Source organism: Cinclus cinclus, chromosome 25 (assembly GCF_963662255.1).
Source record: "Cinclus cinclus chromosome 25, bCinCin1.1, whole genome shotgun sequence".
NCBI classification, from domain to species: domain Eukaryota; kingdom Metazoa; phylum Chordata; class Aves; order Passeriformes; family Cinclidae; genus Cinclus; species Cinclus cinclus.
Window position 1 is genome coordinate 3560379 of NC_085070.1, and position 17730 is coordinate 3578108.

A 17730-nucleotide genomic window follows, 5' to 3' on the forward strand; every position below is an offset into this window, starting at 1 on the left:
CATTGCAGGCAGCTTCTGAGATGTGTCCTCATCAAAAACCAGGGTCAGGCAGGTACCGAGCATCCCAGCTCTCAGGGAAGTCAAATACCTGCTGAGATCAAGTCTGTGCCTCGGCTGGCGCTCAGCCGGGAAAACGTCACCGTGGCTTCTGAGATTCTCAGCAATCCTTGAGTCAAATTCCCACATGAGCCAAAAATAAAGGAACTTGCCCCTTTTCCCATTGCAGTTCATTCCCTCTCCCTGACACTGGCTGGAGGTCCCTGTCACATCTCCTGACCCCACTCTGTCCTGGATTTCATCCCTCAGCACCTGTCTGCTGCCAGGAGAGTCCTGCTGGGAGGAAGGGAGGGAGAGGACAGCAGGAACACCATTGCCCCTGGCTCTTGTGATAGTTATCTGCTGGTTCCCTCCCACTTTGCACTAATTTGGTACCAGCATCTGCCACTTTGGGGAGGAAGGGGACGTGCTGAAGTGAGATATAACGTAGGATGTGCCTGCATGGCAGTTCCTAGGCTGGGGAAACAATGGAAGGCAAGTGGGAATAGACAGGAAGGGTTTGTTTCAGATCTGCCCTGTGCCCTTACCACTGCTCTCCAGTGCTCACCATCTTAGTTCCTGGGGTTTGCTGCTGCAAGGCATTCTCATCTGGTAAACAGGTCACAGAGTGGCACATCCCCTGCTGCCTCAGATAGTGTGTGCCTTTGCTCTCGCTGTGATTTCCATCCCTCAGTTCTTTCCTCCACTGAACTGGAACTGTACGTCCTTACTGAGCTGCAAGGGATCCTGAACGTGGTGGGACTGAGGCTCAGCTGAGAAGGGCACAGCACCTGGGCACATGGAAATGATGGGGGGGGAAACACTGCATGGGAGACCCTCAGCTTCCTCAGGGTTCCAGGGGCCTGGCCAGCTGCATCCCTGGGGTTTTCATACCCTAAAGCAGAGGTGGGGATGAGCTGCCCTCCTGGGATCTCCTCATGACCCATTTTTTGCACTGATTTCCCTGGTGTTGGCTGCGAGCCAGCCCAGTTTGAAGGTGTAATTAGGCTGCCCATTTGTTAATGAAAATGGCAAGACCAGCAGTGAGCACATCCTGGCTGGTTTGATGCATTCCTGGCCAAGTGATCTGGATTGCTCCCGTTTTTTTTTTGCCAAAACCTTGGTGCAGCTGTAAGGAGAAGCTCTCCTGCCTCAGAACCACAGAGCAAGGCCACCTGCCCCTGTTTTTCCCTCCTGGAGACTCAGACTAACACTGGAAGCCCAAAGCATCAGTGTGAGGGGCTTGACCCCAGAGGCCAGCAGCAAGGCAAAAAAATGGTCTGGGCAGGACTTAATCCCCTGGCAGAAGCTCTATACCCCATTCCCTTTTGCTCACACAAGGGAAATAAGACTTCCAGTTCAGCCTCAGTTTGTTGGGAAGGAAGAAGCAATTCAGGAATGCAAGGAATGGTAATAGCAGCTTTCCTCTTCATGCTCCCTTTCTGTTCCCCCTCCACTACCCTCCATCCCTGATTTTGAGGGGCAAATTCCAACTCTTTCCATCTTCTCTCTGAGTTGAAGTTGGCCTGAAGTATATTCCAGAAAGAGATGCAATCTGACATGCTGGAAACTCTCAAGCCCTTGCTGCTTCCATCCTAATCTCTTTTAAGTATTGGGTATTAGTCATCCACACAAATATTGCTTCCTCCCCGACTCGCACGTACAGCCAGTCCTTTCCAGAAGAGCCAGAGCCCAGGGGATGAGCTTGGGAAAACAGGAGAGCTGGGCCCAGATCAGGCCCAAATTAAGATGTTGGGCAGGGCTTGTACAGCCACATCTGCAGGGTATTAAATGCAGTATAAATGTATAAAAGTATAAATTCTTCTCCTTGATGGCAGCAGTGTGAGGGTCCCTTTGTGGGGCTGGTACCTCCAGCCACCTCTGTTGGGACAGAGGAAACCCCATTTTAATAAAATGGGGTCATTTCTGTGATGGTTCAGGTCTGCAGGACCTTAACATCTCATCTGTACCCACGCTGCAATGCCACAGCAGGCAAAGGTTGTGAAACTCTGAGCTGCAGAAGCCCTGATCAGATGGTGATTTGAGACAGTCTGTCTGCAGCTGCACCCCAGCGTGATGAAACCAGGCTTGGGGAAACCATCAGAAAACTCTGTGTGGTCTTCCCAGGCAACACCTATGCTTCCCTGCCTGCCTGGGAGACAGCAGGAATGTTTGGCTGCAGAATGAGCTGCTTTGCAGAGAGGCTTTTGACCTAAGAGGGTTCCATATCTCCTTGAGAGCAACCTGTTCAACTCCTCAGGGTGGGTGTCTGGTTAAGAGGTAGAACAGTAAATCCTCCTGTCCAAAAAAAAAAAAAAACAAAAAACCAAAGAGGAAAAAAGGAGGAGGAAGGAAAAAACTAAAAAAGAAAAGGAAGAAAAAAGCCTGTGTACATGGCCTGGGTGCTAATGAGCCCTCTCTGCAGCAAATGCAGTCAGGTCTTTAAGGTCCCAGTTTAAGTCAGGAGATTTAAATCAGGAGATTTAAACAGGTTAAGATTTCATTCCAGAACTGCACGTACCCTGCTTGAAGTCAGGCATCTCCTCACCTTCTGTACTGCTGAGCGGGAAGAGAGTGAATTAAAGGTGAAATCCCAAGTTCATACGCCTTCAGGTGAATGCAAATACCCAGTGGTGTTCCACACAGCTTCATCCTGTGGGCTCCTGCTCCTGCTGGGACCACCAGAGACCCCCTCATGGTCATCATGGTCAGCATTTCACAGGAGAGTGCCATGAGTGAGCTCCCTGAGAGAGGAGGAGAGCAAAGCCCAGAGCTCTGTGGATGCCACACACTGCTCTGTAAGGCTGCATGTGCAAGGCTGCTCTCAAGTTGCATCAAGGGAAAATTAGGCTGGATATCAGGAAAAAGTTTTTCATGGAAAGAGTGATCAAGTACTGGAATGGTGTGCCTGGGGAGGTGGTGGAGTCACCATCCCTGGGTGTGTTTAAAAAAAGACTGGATGTGGCACTCGGTGCCATGGTCTAGTTGAGGTCTTGGGGCTTGGGTTGGACTCGATGATCTTGAAGGTCTCTTCCAACCTGGTGATTCTGCAATTCTGTGATTCTGTGATATGTGTCTTCTCTGGCTTAATTCTGCCTCGTGCTCCGTGCCCAGGCGGGCACATCTCTGTCAGGAGGTGTCTGTCAGAGAGCTGGCACCCTTTAGAGGAGCAGGACAAGCCATGCATCTTAAAATAAGTCATGCTGGTTTATGATTGCTGGTAAAAATAAAGCCTTACCCGCACAAGCAGCTATAACAGCACAGGGGATTTACGACTGAGTGGGTTTTTTCCAGGGTGGGCTGGCCACAGTCTGGTGATGGCCTTTTTATAACTGTTATCAGCTCCCACACAGACCAGCTCCATCTGTTACTTAATTTGAACGGAGACACTCCTAAGCTTTTGTTCACTAATCTCTCACTGCACATCTACATTGTTCTCCAGCAGGGCAGCCCACCCCGGAGTCAAGGCTGATCTCAGGGAGGTGCCATGGAAAAATGGAATAAAAAAGGCATGTGGCTGGCTGGGGTCATGGGCAAACATGGCCCATCCACCTGCCTGCTCCCTCCTATTGGCTCCGGGGGGCTTTCGACCTGACACTTAGGGGCCAGAGCAAAAACACCACCAGCTCCTTGGGCTGGAGGAAAGGAGTGCAAGTTAAAGACTGAGTGCTACAAAACATTTATTCACCTTTTATAAATCTGACACAAGTACATTTGCTGTTCCTGAAGTTCCTCGCAGAGATGGTTGGGCAGAGAAAGCCCAAAAAACTTGACCAAACAGTGCCTAAGACACTCTGGTCCCTCATTCCTGTGCCACACTGCATTGTCTGTCCTGCCCTACCTGGCACAAGTCTGATTGTGGAATTGCAGCGAGACATGCTGGGAATAGGGAAGAGCGGGGATAAAGAGCCTGCAGCACTGGGAGACAAAAGGATGGATATTTCCAGGCAGATGGTCAGATGTTCCTGAAAGGGCTTATGGTGACTTCCTCAAAATAAGCTGAGGGTGGGAGCACAGCCTCCCCTCTCCTTGTCTTGCCCAGTCCAGCTCTGCGTGGCTTCCTCTGCTCTTCTGGAGATTTCCACACATTTCACAGTCAGCTTCCTCCTGCTGCACACACCCCCCTAGAGAGGCAGGGCCAGCCTTGGGGGCAGCGTGGCTGCCCTTCCCAGCTCCCCTGTGCTGCTCTGTGCCTGGGCTGTGCTGTGCTTGTCACTGCTGCTCCCAGCACTGAGGATGGATGGATGATGGATAGTGAGGGATGGATGAAGGGGTAGAGGGATGGATGGATGGATGGATGGATGGATGGATGGATGGATGGATGGATGGATGGATGATGGATGGACGGATCCATGGATGGATCCATGGATGGAGAGATGGATGGATGGATGGATTAGGAATGGATGGAGAGGTGGATGGATGGATGGATGGATCCATGGATGGATGGATGGATTAGGAATGGATGGAGAGGTGGATGGATGGATGGATGGATCCATGGATGGATGGATGGATTAGGAATGGATGGAGAGGTGGATGGATGGATGGATGGATCCATGGATGGATGGATGGATGGATGGAGAGATGGATTATGAATGGATGGAGAGGTGGATGTATGGATGGATGGATGGATGGATGGATGGATGGATGGATGCATGGGTGGATGGATGGATGGATCCATGGATGGATGGATGGATGATGGATGGATGGATCCATGGATGGATGGATGGATGGATGGATGGATGATGGATGGATGGATGATGGATGGTTGATGGATGGATGGTTGATGGATGGATGGATGGATGGATGGATGGATGGATGGATGGATGATGGATGGATGGATGATGGATGGTTGATGGATGGATGGATGGATGGATGGATGATGGATGGATGGATGATGGATGGTTGATGGATGGATGATGGATGGATGGATGATGGATGGATGGATGATGGATGGATGGATGGATGGATGGATGGATCCATGGATGGATGGATGGATGATGGATGGATGGATGGATGGATGGATGGATGATGGATGGATGGATGATGGATGGATGGATGATGGATGGATGGATGGTGGATGGATGGATGGATGGATGCTCCAGGGGCACCTCCAGACAGGCAGCCCTGAGGGTGTTGACATGCAGAGGGTTCAGCTAACTGTTTAAACACCCCACAACTAATCACTCACTCCTGCTGCACCGAGTAACCACCCAGAAAGCAGAGATGCTTTACAAGGCATGTGGTTTATCACAGCATTCCCACATGGCTCAGGCACACTTTGAATTGCAAATCGAGCAAGGGTTTAGTGATGATGGACACCTCGAGCAAGGCATATTTTTGTTGCTTTGGTGGGCAGGTGTTTAACTACAGCTGCGTGGTTTTTGTACTGCCTGTGCCTGACAGTGCATTAACTAAAATTACTGTATCAGATAACTGTGAGCGCGGCATCGAGCGAGGCTGCAGCACAGGATGCTGCCAGCAACTTCTCCCAGACTCTCTCCTGGTCATTCTCTCACTTTCCCTATAACACAATACCTCACCTCCTCTTCAAATTTCTGCCTAGAGCTTTCAAACAGACATCAGGATGGAAGGAGATGGAAGGTCAGGCTTGGCTTTGAACAGTAGAAAGGAGATTTAACACACAGAGGTGCCTATAAAACTGCTTTTTTTTCTTCAGTGTAGCATTTTAAAATGATTCAGATACCATGAGTCACAGTAACAAGCATGGGCTGGATCTCTTTAGCTGAAAAAAAAAAAAATAAAAAGTGCCATAAGAATATCCTATAGACTTCAGTGCCTTGTCCTGGATTCTATTTTGAAGAACTGATGACATTTGGGATTCAGCCCATATGTCTGGCTGAGTCTGCAGCACTTACAGAGCTGGTAGGTATTCAGGGGGCTAGAACATACAGATCTGGTTGGATTTGGGATTTTGCTGCCTATAGAGACCTAGTAGGAGCTGGGAGATGCAGCACATATGGATCTGGTGGAATTCAGGGATGTGGAACATACGGCTGTGGTGCGTGCCTGGGCTGTGGCACACATGCTGCTCTGGAGAGGGAATGCAGTTCCAGCTGTTCTCCAGACCCTGGGTTCTGAGGCCTTTGAAGTGAGATTTACATAACACAAACCCTTTGCTGCTTATTTGTGCTGGGCTGGAAGGAGCCTAAAGGAACACCTTTTAGAAGGTGGCTAAGCACTAATGATGATTTAACACAAAACAAAACAAAGAGACAAACCCTTGCCAGCAGATCAAGGTTCTAGAAAGACATTCCTCTCTTGCTGTACAGTCTGTATGGTCAGTTCAGGTTTTTGTTTTGCTTTGCTGTCACCTTCTTTTAATTTAGAACATGCTACTTGCAATATTCTGCCACACAGAGAGGAATAAATCTGCCTTAGCAGTGATTTTAGCAGCCACATTGATCTCTGCCCACGGTCAATACACGTAATAATGTCAGAACCTCTCACACAGCCTCCAAGGACTCAGCTTTATGTCTAAAATTTGTTGTCATCCTCCTTTGTGCCTGAGGGATAGACCTGAATCTCCTGTGTTGAGTGGGTGAGAAAAAGCCAGCTGTGAGCAGTTTCTGAGAAATGAGATGGGGCTGGAGTCTCATGGCATCCCACTGTCCTGGAGTGAATATTTCTAGAGCCATAACTCCCTCAGAGCCACACAACTCTGGTTTTACTGTCCCCACCTTCAGCTGAACTGATACTCTAACTACAGCAGATGTGGGACTGTTGCCATGACTATTTGATGGGACAGCATTTTTTCAGAAAAAGATACTGTGCAAGCAAGAACCTGTAACAAAACCTAAACTGGTCCAGAGCAGGAGGCCAGCCAGCATCCCCTCAGATTAGCTGAGTGCCCAGGCCTGGGCTCTCAGTTAAATTCTTGGTTCCACAAGCAGCAGTCTCACATCAGAGGCAGTCAAACTCTGTGTTTCACTGTTGTTGGAAACATGTCCGAAGATTTCAAAAGGATTTTCCCCAAATTGTGCCTTGTCTCCTGGGGACTGGCAGCTTCCTGTGCTCTGGGGGTTTGCTGGGGTCGGTGGAATCTGTTCATGCTCCTGAGGATCAGAACATCTGGAGGATCAAGGGACTTTTTACAAAAGCATGTAGGGACAGGACAAGGGGGAATGGATTCCAGCTGCCAGAGAACAAGGTACCCAGAGAAGCTGTGGCTGCCCGTGGATCCCTGGAAGTGTCCAAGGCCAGGCTGGAACAACCTGGGATCGTGGGAGGGGTGGGACTGGAGGATGCTGAAGGTCCCTTCCAACCCAAACCGTGCCATGGTTTCATCATGAGCAGAGGGAAGGGAAAGCATTGGTATCTGGCACAATTCCCTGCTTTCAGGGGGTAGGTCTGGAAACAGCAACTCTTATGAAAATGGACTCTGCTTCGTGGAGAAATTACTGCTTAGACCAGCTCCTGGCTGGAGACAACCAAAGTTCAGAGCTCTGTCAGCTCAGTTCAATACTGGATTTCTCCCAAATGCTGCATGACTCCAGTGCTGCAGGGAAAAGGGTGGAAAAGTTCCTGTTAGGAGCAGTTTTGGCTAGGCCAGCTCTTACTCAGCATCGGCTGGTGGCTTTTGTGTGAGAAACAATGATTTTGGACACAAAGGCAGCTTTCTAAACCTTGCCAAACTCCAGCTGTCCCTTGTGGTTTTAGGGGTACCAGCTCCGGGGCTCCCAGGAGAGTGTCAGCGTGTAACAAACAGTGAGGGATAGGAACCAGCAGGGAATATTCCAACATTGCTGGAAGGGTTTTAGGTGTTGAAGGCCCTCAGGCTTTCAGTGGGAGTGACTTTGCAGCTCTTGGGTGTTTCTCAGGCTGCTGCCTTGCCATTCCACCTGAGGGATATTGTCCCTGCACTGCCAATCTCTGCCAAAAAGCTTTCCGCCCTGAAAGCCAGCACAGGAATCTCCAGCTGTGTCATGATGCTGGAGATCATTTCTTTCTCCACATCTCCCTCCAGCTGCCTTTTCTGCTTTCTATCCATGTTTGTTATGGCTTTTTACTCCTAACCTTTAGCTGCATCTCACGTCCCCAAGGCAGTGTTTTCCATAATTTTTAACCTGCTGTTTGATCAATGCCCAGCAAGCTCAGTGGGCATCTCCTTTAGATTTCCACAAACTTCTGATAGGATTTGTCACAGCAGAGCTGCTTCTGTAGCTGATTATTTTGGCACTGATTGTAGCATGGAACCTCCTCCTGTAAGGAGGAGCCTGGTTTGGCAACACCATGGTCTGCCTGAGAGAAGAACCAGAAGACCCAGTACCAGAATATCCTCTGTCTGCTCCACTTTCCTCTTCCAGGGAACTCCCTGCTCGTTTCCCTTTCCCTCTGGAGAGTTGTTGGTGAATTGGGCATCCAGCAGAGTGAGTGCTGTTGATACCTGCTCTGCTGGAGTGCACAGCAGAAGGGACATGGAAGGCAGATTTTTCAAGCTAAAGTAACATGCAAAAGAGGGAAGATGACTGGATTAATTGTGAACACTTTGGTGTTCAGAGGAGGAAGGGAACAAGCGAGTTTGTGTTGTAAGGAGCCTCACAGCACTGCATGCTGAGCTTTCTCCCCACTGTGGGTCTGGCTGGGGCTCTACCCACAGAGCAGAACTCCTGTTTTCCCCTGAACTACAGTTCTCTTGTGATTTACTGCCCCACAATTTACATTACCACACTTGCAGTACTTGCCAGTGTAATCAGCATTTGTTAGAGGCCAGGCCTGGCCCATTCCATCTCCCAGGAACTGACTGGATCTCTGGAGCTTGGTCTGCTTCCTGTCTTCTCCTGACCATCAAGTTAATTTTCAAAATGAAAGTTTCACTCCTGCCTTAACACAGTTCCTTTCCCATCTAAATAAGCACAAGGCACAAGGAAGTGGCTCGTGCTGGCACCGCCTTTGTACCATTATGTTAATCCTCCTCTTTAATTGCTACTTCTAACAATTATATTTTCCTGTATTTACACCACAGCTCCTAAATAAACTCAGTCCTGCTGGAGCTGTGCTGGTAGCCAGGAAGAGGTTTTGTCTGGGGAGGTCAGTCCTCAGAGCTGGCCAGGATGATTTCTCAGCATGCAGCCTGTTCCTAGCTGGGTGACTTATGAGCTGTGCTATTTCTTATTACCTCCTGTTTGTTTTTCCAGGCTGCAGACTCTTGGCTGTGGAGCTGACATCTAGCAACACCAAGCCTGTGGTGCAGGAATTCCAGAGTGAGTGCTGCCTGTGCTGCATCAGGCCAAACAATGGAGGAAAATATGGTTTATTGGTCACTGGTTCCTTAGGCCTACAAGAGCCTGGGATTCAGAGAAGTGCCTAAGAATATGTCTGTATCTCCCTGTTTTAAATGGTCCTCTGCAAGCCACTGCCACTGCAAAGTCTCTGCCTAAGTGCTTTTTTGAACTGCGTCCCAAAAGAAGGAAAAGCAGTTGTCTTGCAATTAATACACAGAGAGAGAAATGGATATTTTCTCTTGGCCCTCCTACAGACACTGGGAAGGCTCCTCTCAGCCCTGCTGGGTGCCTGTTTCTGCAGGGGAGATGAGATGCCAGTGCCAGCTGCAAAGGGGACAGGGTTTGCTGGGTTTATCCCCAGGAGTCACTGTCCCAGCCCATCCCCAGGCACTGCCCAGGGAGATGCTGCATCCCTGATTCACCGTGTGGCTCTGCTCAGCAGCAGGACTGGCCTGGGGCTCACCCTGACTAAAGGTTTTGTTTGCCATCAGCCCCAGCCTGCAGAGAACAGGGTGTTCATTCCTCTCCATAGCTGATATCTGTTGGACTATTATTTTTGCTGGCCAAAATCCATCTTCCAATAGCTCCTGGAACCCAGCAGCATTTCTGTTTGTGAGGCAGATGAAAGAGAAGGCTCTGCTTTGTGGGCAGCATCTCCTAATAAAACACTGAGTGAGAGTGCTCAAAGCAGAGCAAAAACACAGCTGCTTCCTATTAATGTGGATTGCCTCCATTTCTCCTGCTAGGTGTTGAGCTGTCCTGCATCATTAAATCCACAGTGACGCCAGATCCCAGAATCGAGTGGAAGAAAATCCGAGATGGAGAAACCTCTTATGTGTTTTTTGGCAACAAAATGCAGGGTATGAAGATTCCTTGTTCTCAGATTTCCAAAACAGTTTTCCAAACAGATTTCAGAAACAGTACAATGGGGAACAAACAAACCTGCTAAAGGCAGGAGCTCTGGCTGGCTGGCTGCTTTCTTCTGGAACAGATCTCAGCAGTTGAAGTGCAGGATGGAGAAGGAGCAGGATGTTTTCTTCCTCCCTGCCTCATTACTGACAGGTCACAGTAGGGAGCCACAGGGAGCTGGAGTGAAATCCTGGCCAGGAGGTATTTTTTGGGTAAGAAAGGAATGATGCAGCTTCCCTTCTGTGGGTTTCAGCATGGTCACTGGGTGTCTGAGATCTCAGAACCAGGCACTGACCCCTCCTGTCTTTCCATAGAACATCTGAGGGCTCCACCTGCACCTCAGCAGGGATCTGAGCTGCCAGTGCTCTCTGCTGAGGCAGCACAGGGATTTGCAGCATCCTGGGGGCATTAGAAGCAGCCTCTGTGGCTTGATAGGAGAACTCCAGTGCCAGTAGGGCTTGACTCCATCTGGAATTACTCCAGCACTTCAGATGGGACCAAGAGCCACATCCAAATGAATCTTCCAAAGGAGGGAAGGCCTGAGGCTGTCTTGGAAGTTCGATTTTGCCACAGTTTTTGAGGTTTGGATTGATGCTTTCCAGTTCATCCTTTTACATGGTTGGCAGCTTTGGTTTCCCTTGGGGCTTTCAAGCATCGAGTTCCTTTGACTCTGGAAAAGGGTCTGAGATCAACCACTTAACTCATACACCCAAAACGAGACTGGCTTTTTAGTCCTGAGTCATTAGTCTTGATGGTCATGCCTTTTTCCTGTGTGTCAGGAGACTTTGTGACTCGGGCAGAGATTCTGAGCAGGACATCCCTGGTGATTAAGAACACCACCAGGATGGACACGGCCACTTACCGCTGCGAGGTGGCCGCGCCCTCGGACACCAAAACCATCGACGAGATCAACATCCAGCTCACAGTCCAAGGTACCAAAGCCACAGCCTCTGCAACGGGAACAGAAGGGGCTGTGGGGATCTTGCAGAGTCCAAACAGTGCCACTCTGGGAGGTTTAAAAGCAGCTGGGAATAATGGATGGTTTTGCCTGAGAACGCAGAGAACTCAGAAATGATTTAGCGGCACTCACCTGGTTTGTGTCTTCCCACAGTGAAACCCATGACTCCCAGATGCTCTGTGCCTAAAGCTGTCCCTGTTGGCAAGTCAGCCTCTCTTCACTGCCACGAGAACGAGGGTTTCCCCAAGTCCACCTACAGCTGGTACCGCAACAGCGAACCTCTGTCACCCGACAGCAAATCCAGCAAATCCCACAACTCCTCCTACACCCTGAACCCTGCCACAGGCACTCTGGTAATGCCCTGACACATCTGATCAAGACTTGTTTGTCTGGACAGGTTATCGTTAAGGTCGCTTGTAAATTCAAAAAAAAAATATTGCCTGGCTTCCAAGGAAGGAATAATTTGAAGAGGGTGAGGTGTGCCAGGGTCTGGGCGAGTTGGGAGAGGGAAGATGGATGGAAGAAGATATTAGCAGAGATGCATTTTTATACACATTTTTATAGCCTCACAGTGCTTTGTTTCTCATGTCACATCCCTTCTCCTTGTCCCTTTTCCCACCCCAGGTTTTCCATGCAGTGCACAAAGGTGACACAGGTCGTTACTCCTGCATAGCAACAAACGATGCTGGCTTTGCCAAGTGTGAGGAGCAGGAGATGGAAGTCTGTGAGTGGTTCTCTGTACAGTTTTCATCAGTGCTGGTTGATTTATCACCATAAATAAATTGCCATCACCATCAGGAATGAGGGGGACATCCTACAGCATTAAGTCTTCCCTGCTTTCTCATAGCCCCGAAGATAAGGAGATAAAAATAATCTGAAAATGCAGGGAAACGTCAGATTGTCAGATTAATCTTGAAGTCAGGGACTCACTAGCTCCCTATGAACTGTTGCTTAAAATACTTGAGAGATGGCATTTTAGTGTGTGTGAAGGTGGAATGTTGCTGCTGCCCTAAAGAAACCCTGGGTGCTGGTGTGTCTCTTTGCCAGATGACCTCAATATCGGTGGGATAATCGGGGGAGTCCTGGTGGTCCTTGCAGTCCTGGTGCTCATCACTCTTGGGATCTGCTGTGCCTACAGAAGGGGATACTTTGCAAATGGCAAAGAGAGTGGGGAAAGGTAAGCTGGGCTGCTTGGACAAGTCCCTGCACCCTCAGGTAGCCTGGAGCAATCTGAAGGGTGCCAAAAATTAGTGGCTGAAAGGAATTTCAGTGCCTAATTCCCCACCAAAGTCCACAGGCCAAGCTAGTCCTTGAGGCTTCAATGCCCTGCTGTAAAACCCTGCAGCATCCAGGTTTATTTCATGGGATCATCACAGAATCTCAGAGTGAACTGGGACCTTAAAGATGTTCCAAGTCCAATCCCTGCCATGGACAGGGACATTTTTCACTAGACCAGGCTGCTCAGAGCTCCATCCAACCTGACCTTGGACACTTTCTAGCCTTTTCCTAAGGGAGAACTGTGGTGTGTGTGAGAGCTGTGCTCTGATATCCTCATCCTTTATATGGGAAAGGGGACCCAGCACAATTAAATGCCTGCAGGTTTTTGTCCCATAGCTCCTGTGCTGTTAGTATAACGAGGGCCATGGTTTAATGACCACAGTTGGCTGCACAATTAGTCTGAAGCATCAGGACATGCACAGGGAATGGATGCAGCAGAGCAGGCTCTCTACAGGAAGTCTCACTAGTTGTGAGGACCTAAATTTGGGATGAAAAACAGCCGTTCTAGAGCGCACATGAAAATGTTAAAAACAACAGCATTAGCATCAGAGACAAGCCTCGATGTCCTTACTGAGTCTGGGGAGGAGATAATATATGCAAAGCCAAGATTCTCACCAGATAGATTTGTTCTGTGCTAAATGTTGCTTTTCAGCACAAGTCCCGTCATGTTTTTCTCTTTGGTTTCATTTGTTTTTCAGAAAAAGCTCTAAATACCCCATTTAAATGCAGCTGAGGGATGGCATACACTGGACTTGACAGTCGTGTATAAATCCTGTGTTCCTGTGGGATTGCAAACAAGTGGTGCTTCCTTATAACTAAGAAAAATGCTGAAGGCTTCTGGCAGTGAAGGATTAAAATGAACTTTATAATTGCCACAGGCAACAGAGCAGGAGACACAGAGAGGCAGTGACAGGCACCAAAGCAGCACAGCCCAGGAAAGAATCAGTTTATCTCTTTGCAGAGTCTGAGGGAAACACACAGCAGTCTTTTCACCCTGTGCAGAAGGGGAATTCAGACAAAATCCCAGTCATGGTAAATGATGGAATAAACACAGACCTGTCATTTGAGAAACAAACTGGGTTTCTCTCTGCTTGCTTCTCACTCAGCTCCTCCTCCTCCTCATTTCCATCTTCCCCAGCACCTCCCCTCCAAAATCCTGCAGTCTTCCTGTCCCAGAAATGAGACTTCTCCCTTTCTTTCAGCTACAAGACTCCAGCAAAGCCTGATGGCGTTAACTATATCCGGACAGATGATGAGGTAACAACAAATAATTTGCATTTACCATCTCTGTCAGGAGAGGAAGAGGGTGGGCAGGGGACGAGGCACTTTTAGGGCATACAGACTTTGTGAGAGTGGGCTCCACTCCGAAACAAGGCTGGGGAACAGAGGGAAAACAGAAGGGTGAAGGCTGAGTCATTTCCTTGGGAATGATGAACAGTTTAAGTTGCCTGAAGTGACTGATGCCAGGAGCTATCAGAAGCAGCTCTGCTCCGAGTTATCTCATGGCCTGACCCCCCTTAGGATGAGTTTCATTGGATTAAGTGGGCAGGACAGGATGCTTTTACAAGAGAATTTGTATTTTGGGATTTGAGTAGATCACTGAGCTTAAGACCAGAAAAAGCCTCTCCCATTAGCAGAGATACTGGTGAGGGAATGAGAAAGTCCCCACCATGCCTTGGTGTGTGATGAGGACGGGAGGAGGAGCACCTGGCCAGCACAACTGGTGCCTCCCTTTCCTTCCCAGTGGGAAAAGGGAGCTGCCTGGGCAGAATCCTCGTGGTTACACAGCCTGGATCTACCTTTTGGGGGCAGCAGGAACAGAGAGCTGCCTGGAAAGCTGCTGGATCCTGCCTACATCCCAAACTGTTTCCTTGCAGGGTGACTTCAGACACAAGTCTTCATTTGTCATCTAAGACGCCAAAAGGAAATTGCAAACCAGCAAAAGCAAGTGTGAAAATACCTCCTCCAGGAACTCAAAGCAAGAGCAAAAGATTAATTAAGTGCGCTTGGAAGAGTTTGGAACACACAAAAACTCGATAGCTAGCTATCTGTATATCTTTTTTTTTTCTTTGCCAAAGTTTTAAGTAACTCCTCACTGCCCAACTCGTGTCTCCCCTGCCTCGGGAGATACCAACAGGATCACCCAAACCTGTCCTTGGACCAAGGACAGGTTTTAACCCTTCCCAAGAGACTGGGCTGTGGAAGTCTGTGGAATTGCCTTCTCTTTGTGCTGCAGGGACACAGCCACAATGTGCAAACCAAGCAGGGGCACAGCATTAGGTAAATGTGTAGTAGATGTCACCAGTAATGTGTTACCAGCAGACAAAAAAAGGTGCTGATACAGCAGCAGATGGACTTCAAAGAGTGAGATTTGGGGGATTTCCTCCCAGCAGCTCATTGCCCAGGCCTGGCTGGTGACTCTTCCACATCTGTGATTGTCTCGTGCTCGGCTCTGACTGCTCAGGTGCACAGGGGCTTCTGTGCCCATCCACCAGTGACAGTGACACCACTAATGCCCTCAGCCCTTCTGTAACCATCCCCAAATGCTGTTATTTAACACGACCCCCCCAGGGCAGGGCCCTGCCTCTGCTCCCTGCTTGGCAGGACTCGTTGCACGCAGGTAACCCCTCGTTCTAATCTGCACAAAGCAGCCTTGGCTCCTGCATCTTTCCCTGGGGAAAGAGGCTTAGAGGGGAGGCAGAGAACCAGTGCTAAGACATCCCTTTCAGGAAAATTAAAGCCAAATAATTTCCTGGGCTAAGATTGCCGTAAAAGGTACTGAGAGATCCTCCAGCTTTTTTTACCTTCTCCGTTTATTTTGTAAAACCCCACCTTCTAAATTTTTTGCAAAGATCTATTTTGATTACTTCAGAAAAGGTAACATTTCTATTTAAGTGTAAATACGTGATGCCAGCAGTGTTTGAGTAACGGAGCTATTTTTTTACTGTTGAAGCTACAAGAGAGGAGCTCACACGTTGCTATAGTGTGGCACTGTCAGAGCATATCAGTATTAGTGCAAAGCGTAACAAAAAGCTGCAGGTGGAACAGCATCTCTTTCCTCTTCAGCCAGCTTCAGCCATTTCCTTGTCACAAGAGGTCTTACCAGACACAGAACAGAGTCACTCAGGGATAGTTTTTGTAAACTTATGGCAGGAGCTATCAACTTTTTTTATGTGGAAAAAAAAAACCAAACAACTTTTCTTGCCGCTGACCAACACTTCGTTTTTGTCGTTGCAAGAAATATCCAGGGATGGCTTTTGGACTCGGTTCCAAAGAGGTGACAGAGTGACTTCAGTGTTTGCTGCCCCTCTGCAAGTTCCCTAAAGCACTAACGCAGTGTGACAACTACAGCAGCTTGGCAGGTTTAAACCACACGGCCAAGGCCACTGTTTCTGGGGTTGGGAAAGCAAAAGCTCAACACAAAAGCACTTTTATAGTGTCAGCTGAAATATTTCTCTAGATGGTAAAGGAAAAAGGGGGAAAAAAAAAAAAAAAAGCAAAACCAACCAAATTTGGTTCTCTTGGCTTTGGAGAGAGTGATGGGGAACATGTGTTTCCCAAAATACCCGTGTTGATAGTGTTGAACAGCATTGGGTGAGGCCAGGCTGCAAGATGTGGATGCAACACTAGGACTGTGCTGTGGTTTAGGAAGTTTTTTAATGTAGCAGAATTTAGTGTTCTTGTATTTCCAATATAAATTGAGTTGTCTTAACTTTTCCTGTATACAGTATTTTGGATACTTGATGATTTGGACTGTGTTGTTTTTTCGTGTTCTGCTTTACTCTGCTTTGTTTCCTAGAGCCCTCGCTGGACATGCCATTGCTGCATTTGTTTAGCCCAAACAAAGCATTGCCACTTGTCCCTTTGCCAGGGCAAGTAAAGACAAGGACAGGGCAGAGCCCACCAGGTGTTCTCTGTGTAACTCACACCTCACCACTGCTATTCTGCAGCTTCTCTCTGGTTACCTTCTTAATACCAGCTCTTCATCCAACCCACCCAGGGCTGACTGCTGCCTCTAATTGTTCTGACATTCCTTTGCACCCTCAGGGCATCCACTGCTCCTCCCCTGTGCTGCTTTCAGGGTACCTGCAGTAAAGGAGAGAGAGGAAAGGGTGGAACCAGCATAGCTCTGGGCACTCTGGGAGCACAATCTGCAGTTCCACCAAAGGCAGCCTTTGTGTGACAAACCAGCACAGCTAAGAAGCCAAACTTCTTTTTTTTTTTAGTTCTAAAATGCACAGTGGCATCTCTAACGAGAGAAAGGGGAGATGATCCCCCCCACCCAGCTCGTGAGAGCTGAAGGGTGGAGTTCATTGTATCATTGTGAATAATATTCAGGTTTGTACTAATGTATTCCGTTTAACTTTGCCAAGAATGTTTTACATAAATACCAAGCTATAAAGCATTCTCGTAGGGATTTTTGTTTGGGCTTGGTGATGGTTTTCAAACAGCCAAATTATGGGAAGCTCCTGTTTTCAATTCAGTGAAGTAAGGGAAAGTCTGTCCTGTGCAAGGAGGCAGTCACAGTGGATGGAGGTGACAGAAAGTTCTAGGGTTGTTTTATCAGTTTATTCCTGGACAATTGTTCCTGGTTCTTCTCTAGAGAAGACAGGTTAAGACTCACAGGGCTCATCTCAGATACTGCTTGAGGACAAAACAAAAAGTTGGAAATAAACTATCCCATTCAGAGTGGTTAAGTAACATTTTAAGGCAGGAGAGAAGGTACAAAAATAAATGGTTTGGCCATAGCTGATCATCGCTTAAGCCAAAGCCATTCCATACATCCTCTGTTCTCTGACTTTGATTTTGGGAATAAAGTTTAACCTCACTTGAATGATTCTCTGATCTTCAAAAGAGAGTAGGGAAAGTGGAGGCAAATGATGGGATTCCAGTGCAGGAGGCAAGTGCCTCTGTTTCCACTCCTGCAGCAAATTCTGCTCTGTGCCTGGGCTCATGTCTGAGTTGGACAAACCAGCAGGAATAAAACAGATCCAGCTCCAAGTTCCAGTGAAATCTAGGCCATGAGCTCTGTGATAAAAGTTAACAACAGAAGAACTTCAGTGAGGTGCACGTGGCCACCAGAGAGACTCGTGAAGGGTCAGATTTACCCAGAATATTTATGATAAACAAGGTACCTGCCCAGAGCACTTGCCCTCCTTGTCTGAGTCACTCATACCCTGCTTGCAGCCAAGTCAAAGTCTCTATTTAAAAGCTGCTGGGCCCAACATTAATTGAACTGAGGGCCCAAGACACCAGTGATGTGCTAGAAGAGACAGAGAGGCTGCAGAAATCTACAGGGTAAAAGAA

The 17730-nt window shown here is 48.3% G+C and overlaps 1 protein-coding gene across 1 annotated transcript; it reads left to right on the forward strand.

Annotated features, from left to right (window-relative positions):
* Positions 1-9148: 9148 nt before the first annotated feature.
* JAM3 (junctional adhesion molecule 3) lies at positions 9149-14336 on the forward strand. The gene is made up of 8 exons (XM_062508767.1): positions 9149-9257; positions 10025-10138; positions 10967-11119; positions 11299-11498; positions 11770-11869; positions 12193-12322; positions 13626-13680; positions 14301-14336. Exons 1-8 carry the CDS (start codon positions 9149-9151, stop codon positions 14334-14336), a joined length of 897 nt encoding a protein of 298 aa, XP_062364751.1.
* Positions 14337-17730: the final 3394 nt, after the last annotated feature.

Bases quoted from the DNA above. Each gene is read 5' to 3' on its own strand.
- JAM3 (XM_062508767.1), top strand. From the start codon at position 9,149: ATGAGCTGTGCTATTTCTTATTACCTCCTGTTTGTTTTTCCAGGCTGC. The intron at 11,120-11,298 runs GTACCAAAGCCA...GTCTTCCCACAG, and splicing joins CATCCAGCTCACAGTCCAAG to TGAAACCCATGACTCCCAGA. The intron at 11,499-11,769 runs GTAATGCCCTGA...TTCCCACCCCAG, and splicing joins ACCCTGCCACAGGCACTCTG to GTTTTCCATGCAGTGCACAA.